The sequence below is a fragment of the Saimiri boliviensis genome, chromosome 17 (assembly GCF_048565385.1).
Source record: "Saimiri boliviensis isolate mSaiBol1 chromosome 17, mSaiBol1.pri, whole genome shotgun sequence".
Classification (NCBI taxonomy): domain Eukaryota; kingdom Metazoa; phylum Chordata; class Mammalia; order Primates; family Cebidae; genus Saimiri; species Saimiri boliviensis.
Genome location: NC_133465.1, coordinates 71,847,275 through 71,856,348, shown reverse-complemented (window position 1 = coordinate 71,856,348; position 9,074 = coordinate 71,847,275). Strand labels below are relative to the sequence as shown.

Sequence of the window (9,074 nt, the reverse complement as noted above, 5' to 3'; positions counted from 1 at the left end):
GGCCAGACGCCCGTCATCTTTGCTGCGTCCTTTGCTTTCGGACGCGGCTCCCCCAACAGTTCTTTTTTCCAAGAAAAGTGGTTCCTTTAGCCGGAACCACCCGCCTCCAACAGCGGTTCCGCCCGGACCCCGGAAGTGCGTGGGCCTCGCCCGGATCCCGGAAGTCCGCTCGGCTCCGCCCCACCCAGGAAGTGCGCGCGGTCCCGCCCTCGACCGCGGAAGTCCGCTCGGCTCCGCTCCAATCCCGGAAGTGCGCGCGGCCCCGCCCCCGCCGGTTCGCGTCCCGTCGCTGCCGCCCGGGGACCGCTGTGCTCTCGGTAGGCGGCTGCGCTGGGCGGGCTCCGCGCTTCCCTCCCGCTCCGCGCCGCGTGTCCCGGCGCCCTCGGGCCCACGCCGGGCGGGGTCTGCGTCCTGGACCCGCCTGCCGGCCCTGCGTGTCCCGCTGTGCCCGCTGCAGGTTGGCCCGGCGGCCCGGCGCTCCCTCGACCCGGACAAAGGAACGAGCGCTCCGGTGCGGCCGGCGGCGCGTGTGCGTGCGTGTGCATTTGCGTGTGGGGTGCGGGGCGCCTGGGGAGCAGTGCGGTGAGCGAGCCCGGGAGGGAGCCCGGTCACGAACCGGCACCCGGGGCGGCTCCGTGTGAGTTGGACCCGCTTGTATTTTTTTCAGGCGGGTCCTCACTCTGTCACCCAGGCTGCAGTTCAGTGGCAGGATCTCGGCTCGCTGCAGCCGCCGCCGCCTGGGCTCGGGGGATCCAGCTCCGCCTGAGAGCTAGCAGCGCAGGCCACCGGGCTCAGGTTTAATTATTGTTTTGTGGAGGCGGAGTTTCACACGTTGCCCTGGCTGGTCTTGAACTCCTGGACTCATGCGATCCGCCTGCCTCGGCCTCCCAAAGTGCTGGGATTACGCGCATGAGCCACCGCGCCTGGCCTGAACCCCCTACTTAATGTCAGAAATTTGATTCGACTTTACCGAGAAATGCCTGAGAAACTCCCCGGAACGGGGTCCCTGGAGCCTTTTGTTTGGAGCGTACTGTTAGGCCGGCGGGGCTGTTGCAGCCCTCGCAGAACTCCCCTGTGGAGGATTCGTCCCTTTGGCGACTCATTGGTTCTGACCGTTTTCGGACCCTCTGAGCTCTCAGCAGGTGGAGGAAGGCAGAGAGAGCTGGTATTCTTGGTGCATGCCAGTATGGCTGAAGCCATGATAGGACTTTCAGTTCCCTTTCTTGGTGGAGGCCAGCACCGGGGAGAGTGGGTGCTGATAGGTGCTAGAAGCTCGAAGGCTGCTAGGGGCTGGCGGGCTCCTCAAGACGTAAGGTTTCCAGATAGGACAGGGGCAGGTGGCGATGCAGCTGCCGCTCGTGAGTCTGAGGGGGAAGCAGCCTCCGTGCCGTCCGTCGGTGTCACTGTGAACGTTACACAGGAAACGGGATCCAGTGGTGTGCCCAGCCACAAAGACCAGGTCACACTGGCTGATGGTGTCTGAGGCTGCAGGTGGTTTGTTGGGGAGCCTGCTCCTGGCCTCCGGTCTCAGCCTGATGGCGTGGGCACCTGCCTGTGGGCAGGCCCAAGGGCAAAGCTGCCTCTGTCTGTCCCCAGACCCCTCCTCCTGTAGAGTGGTGCCGCCGTCCCCGGGATGTACATGCAGGTGGAGACCCGCACCAGCGCCCGCCTCCATCTGAAGAGGGCTCCAGGCATCCGGTCCTGGTCCCTGCTGGTTGGTAAGGCTCTCCACATCCCTCCCCAGAACCTAGAACCAGAAGACTTTCAAAAAGGATGAAAATGAAACAAAATATTTATTCTTTTCTGTTACCCTGAAATCTAACAGCTATTTTGTTTCTTTGTATCCACTTGGTTTTACAGATAATGTATGTCTCTCTGGTCCCCTTTTAACCATTAACACCCAGAGTATTTCGTTCATACTCGATGAGCTTTTCCCCAGGTCACCGTATTTGCCTTTGCGCTTGTTTTGAACCTATTTCTCCTCTTCCCTGCTCCTCAGACCCCTTCACAGGACTCACAGTCCATTTAGCCTCCTGTCCTCCGTCCCCACCCACCAGTAGGGTCCTGTACCCTTGAGGACAGCTGCAGTTGTGTTGGGGGGATGGTGGGAGGCGTGGTGCTGGCTGTCCTCAGCAGCTGTGTCTCTGGGATCCACCTTTCCTGTGACACGCCATGGCCTCCTGTGTGTTTTTCTTTTTTTTTTTTTTTGAGACGGAGTTTCGCTCTTGTTACCCAGGCCGGAGTGCAATGGTGCGATCTCGGCTCACCGCAACCTCCGCCTCCTGGGTTCAGGCAATTCTCCTGCTTCAGCCTCCTGAGTAGCTGGGATTACAGGCATGTGCCACCATGCCCAGCTAATTTTTTGTATTTTTAGTAGAGACAGGGTTTCGCCATGTTGACCAGGATAGTCTCGATCTCTTGACCTCGTGATCCACCCGCCTCGGCCTCCCAAAGTGCTGGGATTACAGGCTTGAGCCACCGCGCCCGGCTCCTGTGTGTTTTTCATGGCACCCTGTGTTGTAACTTGCACAGTCTTCAGGCCTCACCACGTACTGCTGGAGTAACACCTGGGTCAGCTCTGGAGCCTCCCGTGGTTGATGTGTCCAGTGAATAGTGTATGCTGTGTTTGGTTTTTGTTTTCTTTAGTGATGGTGTCTCGCTATGTTGCCTAGGCTGGTCTCAAACTCCTGGGTTCAAGCGATCTTCCTGCCTTGGCCTCCTAGGTAGCTGGGATTACAAGTGTGTGATATTATGCCGAACTCTACTGCATTTGTCTGTGTGTGTGTGCTTTTTGTTTGTTTTGAGACTGAGTCACTCTGTCGCCCAGGCTAGAGTGCAGTGGTGCAATCTTGGCTCACTGCAACCTCCACCTCCCGGGTTCAAGCGATTCTCCTGCCTCAGCCTCCCCTATACTGCATTTTTGTTTATTTCATTTTATTTAAAAAAAAATTTTTTTTATTAAGACGGAGTTTCACCATGTTGGTCAGGCTGGTCTTGAACTCCCGACCTCAGGTGATCCGCCCGCCTTGGCCTCCAAAGTGCTTGGATTACAGGTGTGAGCCACCACGCCCGGCCCTATACTGCATTTTTGAACCAGCTTCCTGGCTATCTCCCCTACCCTGAACCTGGTGGTCTGTAACCCCCTACCACAGCTGTTACTACAGTGAGAACGGCCTGCTCACTGGGCTGTGACTCCTGGCCCGCTGCACTGGGGGAAGAGGCGGGGCTTGCGGGGCTCAACAGGCAGGGAGGAGGCGGGGCTTGCGGGGCTCAAAGGCAGGGAGGAGGCGGGGCTTGCGGGGCTCAAAGGCAGGGAGGAGGCGGGGCTTGTGGGGCTCAAAGGCAGGGAGGAGGCGGGGCTTACGGGGCTCAATAGGCGGGGAGGAGGCGGGGCTTGCGGGGCTCAACAGGCAGGGAGGAGGCGGGGCTTGCGGGGCTCAATAGGCGGGGAGGAGGTGGGGCTTGTGGGGCTCAAAGGCAGGGAGGAGGCGGGGCTTACGGGGCTCAATAGGCGGGGAGGAGGCGGGGCTTGCGGGGCTCAACAGGCAGGGAGGAGGCGGGGCTTACGGGGCTCAAAGGCAGGGAGGAGGCGGGGCTTCGGGGCTCAACAGGCAGGGAGGAGGCGGGGCTTACGGGGCTCAACAGGCAGGGAGGAGGCGGGGCTTGCGGGGCTCAATAGGGAGGAGGCGGGGCTTACGGGGCTCAACAGGCAGGGAGGAGGCGGGGCTTATGGGGCTCAACAGGCAGGGAGGAGGCGGGGCTTACGGGGCTCAATGGGCAGGGAGGAGGCGGGCTTACGGGGCTTAATGGGCAGGGAGGAGGCGGGGCTTACGGGGCTCAACGGGCAGGGAGGAGGCGGGGCTTACGGGGCTCAACGGGCAGGGAGGAGGCGGGGCTTACGGGGCTCAACGGGCAGGGAGGAGGCGGGGCTTACGGGGCTCAACGGGCAGGGAGGAGGCGGGGCTTACGGGGCTCAATGGGCAGGGAGGAGGCGGGGCTTACGGGGCTCAATGGGCAGGGAGGAGGCGGGGCTTACGGGGCTCAATGGGCAGGGAGGAGGCGGGGCTTACGGGGCTCAATGGGCAGGGAGGAGGCGGGGCTTACGGGGCTCAATAGGCAGGGAGGAGGCGGGGCTTACGGGGCTCAATAGGCAGGCCGCCGCTTTCTCTTCCTAGGAATCTCGTCGATTGGCCTGGCTGCTGCCTACTACAGTGGAGGTAAAGCGCCCCCCACGCTCCATAACTTTCTCATCTGTTTGGAAAATAGAAAAGAGAAGGAAAAACTATCATTTGTGACTATCCATGGGGCAGCCTTTAGGAAAGGCACCTTTGCCCCGCTATGGTTGGTGTGCCCGCGCTCCTCCACGTGCTGGTGTTCTGGCACGCCCATCCCGGCCCAGCACCCAGCCTGCATTTCACTTCTTAAGTCTTCTGTGTTTTGGGTCATAAAATATTCTCGGAAAGATGCTCTTGAGTATCTGCCTAAGATCCAGCTGTGGGGTGAGGGATACTTCCCACCCTGCCACCATCCCTGGGCCCTCCCAGATGGGCAGAGGCCCTGCGCACCCCAGCTGCCTCTCACGTGGGCTCCGGGGTCACGGCTCGGTGGGTGTGCTGCGTGTGGGTCCTGAGTGGCAGGGCCAGCAGCACAGGAAGCTGCCCAGGGGATCCTTGCAAGCCTTGCCTTTGGCCAGCAGCTGGGGGAGGCTGTGCTGGGCGGGGCCTCCCGGGGGCACGTTCCTGGGACTCACAGGCTGGCGCCCTATGTCCGCCTCCAGATACCCTGGGCTGGAAGCTCTTCTATGTCACAGGCTGCCTGTTCGTGGCTGTGCAGAACTTGGAGGACTGGGAGGTAAGGTTGGCTCAGGTGCAGAATGAGTCCAGGGCCGTTCAGCTCCTGGGTGTTCTTGCAATGGGAATGAGAGGAGGAGGAAAGGCCTGATGACCTAGCGCTTCCCGGTCCTGAAGCGGTGGTGCTTGCTCGGAGGTCTCTGTTCATCAGGACTTGGGCACTGCGCTCACCTGGGACCACAGTTGGTCAGGGAGTCTCCCGAAAGCATTTTTCTCTTAGAAGCTCTCCATGAGACTGTCTTCGCCAAAGTGGTTTCTTCCCAAAGTTGCCACGATGGGGTGCAAGTCAGCTTTCCCCGTGGCTGGGCCTCCCGCCTCGGAGACCCTCGTGAGTCCTTTCAGCCTGGCACGTTGCTGCCCTCTGACCTCCGTGCCCTCATTTGCTTGTCCTGCTGCGCCCTCCGCGTGTCTCTTCTGCCTGCAGAGTGGAGCAGGTGTCCACTGGACCCGCGCCCCCCTTTCCTCCACAGTTCCCAACAGGAATCGGGTTGGCTGCAGATGTCTGGCTCTGGCACAGCAGCACGTGGGGCTTCAGGGATTTGGGTTCTGACTGGGAGGGGCCCCAGCCCCCCTCCTCTGCTGATACCACAGCGGCCACAGGGGCCCCTGTTCCTCGAGGTCAGTGCATATTGGTTTCCAGGAAGCCGTCTTTGACAAGAGCACGGGGAAGGTTGTGTTGAAGACTTTCAGCCTCTATAAGAAGCTGCTGACTCTCTTCAGAGCAGGCCATGACCAGGGTGAGTTGAGGGGAGTGTGGGGACATGGGACACAGGTGTGGCACTGTGGGCGTCTGGGTGACTCACGGGGCCTAGGGGGGCCTGGAAATGCCGAGGGTCCAAGCTCGCCCGCTTGGTGACCAGGGTTGGGTCCTGCCTGCTGGACGCAGGGTCCCACGGATGCCTCTACCTGCTTGGCGGGGTCTAGAGCCTCCTGGGTCTTTCAGAGGTTTGGCCCCTGGGGAGGGTGGGAGGATGGGTTTGGCCCACCTGTGCTCGGGTGGCCTGTTCAGCCGTGTTCTCCTGCTGGCCCAGCAGCCACTTGTCCCAGGTGCACTTTGGCCCCTGAGGGCAGGTCACAGGGCAGGGCAGGGAGAGCCTTGGCTCCCCCAGCTTTCCTGTGGGTTCTACTGGACCTGCAGTAAGGGGCTGGGTGGTCTGAGGAACCCCAACTGTGAGCCTGGGCACTAGCCCAGCTGTGGTCAGCACTGGTTTCCTGTGGTGAGGCCTCGGGGTCCAGCCGCCCATGCACAGCCCGAGGGATGCGGGTGACCAGAGTCGCTGGGCAGTCTTGGGTTTGGTGCCATCCTGCTGTGCTGCTGACAGGCTGCTGCCTGAATCCCTGCAGAGACCTGGCCAGGGCATTGGCCCCAGGTCACCCAGGGCTTTAGGGAGAAGAGCTGCAGGCCTGGCCTGGGCTGTGGGAGGCAGCTGTGCTGTTTTCCGACAGCCGTTGGGGCCGCAGGATGGGGCCACCCCAGTCCCCGAAGAGGTGACTTCCCTGAATGGCCACAGGAAATTGCAGGGTGGCCCTGGCTCAGCAGCCAACCTCAGGGAAGCCTGGAGGGACAGTGCAACATGAAGATGTTGCCCTCGCCCGCCGTCGGCACTCCCAGGAGAACCTGCAGGCCGTGCATGGCCCGCCAGCCCGCACTGTGGGCACGTCCTTCCCTCCCAGAGGACCTTGCACTGCCGTCAGGGCCACAGCAGCCCCTCGGGCCCAGCCTCAGACAGGGAACAGCACACACTTTTGCCACCAACCAAGCGTGTCTGTTGCTCTTGACGGCGCCAGAGGCCCTGGTGCGACTGCCAGGCAGCATGTGTGGGTGGGGACGGCTTGACCACTCACCGTCTGTCTCCCTGCAGTGGTGGTCCTGCTGCAGGATGTGCGTGACGTGAGCGTGGAGGAGGAGAAGGTCCGGTACTTTGGGAAGGGCTACGTGGTGGTGCTCCGGCTTGCGACAGGCTTCTCCCACCCCCTCACCCAGAGCGCAGTCATGGGTCACCGCAGGTAAGGCTGCGCGACTTGGATCTGGCCAGAGCTGCCGCCATGCCAGGTGACTGCCGTTCCTGACCGCCCAGAGCTACGGGGCAGCTGGGAGAGGAGACAAGTTTGTGGACGGGTCACAGAGGGGCCCTTGGGAAGCGTGTGCAGGCTCAGGGCAGCCCCACTATGGCTGAGGGGGTGGGACCAAGCCAGGAAGTGCTGGGTCCAGTTTGGGAGTCCCAGGGGCTGCTGGAGGAGGGTGGCTGAGGGGGAGGCTGGTGTGGGTATCGTGGCACCCTTTGCCAAGGAGACCTGAACTTCCTCCTGTTGTGGCCTCACCCAGTGACGTGGAGGCCATTGCCAAGCTCATCACCAGCTTCCTGGAGCTGCACTGCCTTGAGAGCCCCACGGAGATGTCTCAGAGCAGTGACAGTGAGGCCGGCGACCCTGGGAGCCAGAGCTGACAGCCCCACTGTGCCCATGCCTGAGCACCGCCCACAGAACCCTCGGCCTCGGCTGGCACCTCCAGCTGAGTCGGCCTCTTGCCTGCTCCTGCTGCTGCTTTCACACTGCATGGAACAGCTGGACCTTCTCTGAGGGGCTGGGCAGGGACTCTGTTGGTGTGGGAAGGGGGCTCAGAAGTCAGCAAGTCCTCCGGCAATCAGACAATGGCCACGGCTTGGGCAGTTTGGGGTGTGAAGACAATGGGCTGCATGGCCCGGACTGGACAGCTCCACCCTCAGCCTCTGCAACTGAAAGGACACCCAGGCTTTCTCCATCGTTGAGGCCTGGGCCTGCCTTCCTGCAGCTGGAGTTCTCGCCAGCCCTGGACTCCTGCTGCAGGCCACAGCGAGACCTCGGACGAGTAGAGAGGCTAGGCCGGGCCCCCCGGTGCTGGTGCTGTGCGAAGTCCCCGACAGTGTCCCCTCCCTGGGTGGATGACCCCAGTGGTCAGGTGCTTCCCCCGGGCCTGCCTGGCTGTGCACGCTGTGTCCACACTGTGGAAACTGCCCCTCCCCAAGGACCTGCCTCCCTTGCTGATGCCAGCATCTTGGTGCACAGACTGCTCTATCCCAGCTGTCACCACAGAAAGGTCTCTCTGCTCCTCACCCTGAGCCTCAGCAGAAGCTGCTAGGCCAGAAAAAAAAGGTCAGCTCTTCTAACGTTGCGCAGTGCTTAAAAACCGGGAGCTCCAGCCCTGGTGCAGTGGCTCATGCCAGTAATCCCAGTGCTTTGGGAGGCCAAGGATTTGGGAGGATTGCTTGAGGCCAGGAGTTCAAGACCAGCATGGACAACACAGCAAGATCCAGTCTTTACAAAAAGAAAAAACCAGCCAAAAGAAGAAAAACTGGGAGACTTTCTGCAGAACTTGAGTTCCAGCCCTCTTGAACCTGGGAAGACCTGGTGGGGGGAGGGGGCTGGGCTCTCAGCTGCACCCCTGCCGGAGGTGAACCCCAGCCGTCCTGCCTGCCGGTGCTCTTGGCCTCCCGAGGTCCTACCAGGTGCAGTGTGCACTCAGCGTGCCTGGCCTGGTGCCGCGGCCTCCGAGCTGGGGACTCTTGGGCCCTGTGAGCCCCCAGGCAGCAGCCCCAGGAGTGGCTGGTTAGGAGCAGGAACGCCTTCGCCCCAGGTCTGGCTGCTGCCTCAGTGAGAGCAGACGGGAAAGGAATGAGACCGTCCTCAACAGTGGCTGCCAGCCCCTAGCTGGGGGACATGCTTCCCTGAACATGCCAAAGTTACGTGGGTTTTTTGTTTTGATTCTGAGATGGAGTTATGCTCTTATCTCCCAGGCTGGAGTGCAATGGTGTGATCTCAGCTCACTGCAACCTCTGCCTCCTGGGTTCAAGTGATTCTCCTGCCTCAGCCTTCCGAGTAGCTGGGATTATAGGCACCTGCCACCACATCTGGCTAATTTTTATATTTTCAGTAGAGACGGGGTTTCACCATGTTGGCCAGGGTGGTCTCAAACTGCTGACCTTAGGTGATCTGTCCATCTTGGCCTCCCAAAGAGCTGGGATTAAAGCCATAAGCCACTGTGCCCAGCCTAAAACTAAGTTTTTAGATGGTTAAACCTGAGATGTTTTTTCTTGCTAAAATGAAAAGTGTACGATGCAGTCATCTGAGGTTTCTGGCCTGTTCGCCCCGAGCTGTGGGAAGGTGCTTTAGGTGAGGAGGAGGGAGCCGCCCTCGCCGGATCCCTGACACGGGCACTGTCCCGGCCAGGCGGCTCCCCAACAAGGC

General features: G+C 61.2%; 1 protein-coding gene across 1 annotated transcript; it reads left to right on the top strand.

Annotated features, from left to right (window-relative positions):
- Positions 1-253: 253 nt before the first annotated feature.
- On the top strand, positions 254-7,390 carry CYBC1 (cytochrome b-245 chaperone 1). The gene is made up of 7 exons (XM_039475989.2): positions 254-317; positions 1,597-1,718; positions 4,176-4,217; positions 4,778-4,851; positions 5,491-5,587; positions 6,713-6,857; positions 7,177-7,390. Exons 2-7 carry the CDS (start codon positions 1,634-1,636, stop codon positions 7,295-7,297), a joined length of 564 nt encoding a protein of 187 aa, XP_039331923.1. The 5' UTR covers positions 254-317; positions 1,597-1,633; the 3' UTR covers positions 7,298-7,390.
- Positions 7,391-9,074: the final 1,684 nt, after the last annotated feature.

What these genes read in the sequence shown, in the direction of transcription:
- CYBC1 (XM_039475989.2), top strand. Translation starts at nt 1,634, where the DNA reads ATGTACATGCAGGTGGAGACCCGCACCAGCGCCCGCCTCCATCTGAAG. An exon ending in GTCCTGGTCCCTGCTGGTTG is followed by an intron (nt 1,719 to 4,175) that starts GTAAGGCTCTCC and finishes TTCTCTTCCTAG; the next exon opens with GAATCTCGTCGATTGGCCTG. An exon ending in AGAACTTGGAGGACTGGGAG is followed by an intron (nt 4,852 to 5,490) that starts GTAAGGTTGGCT and finishes ATTGGTTTCCAG; the next exon opens with GAAGCCGTCTTTGACAAGAG.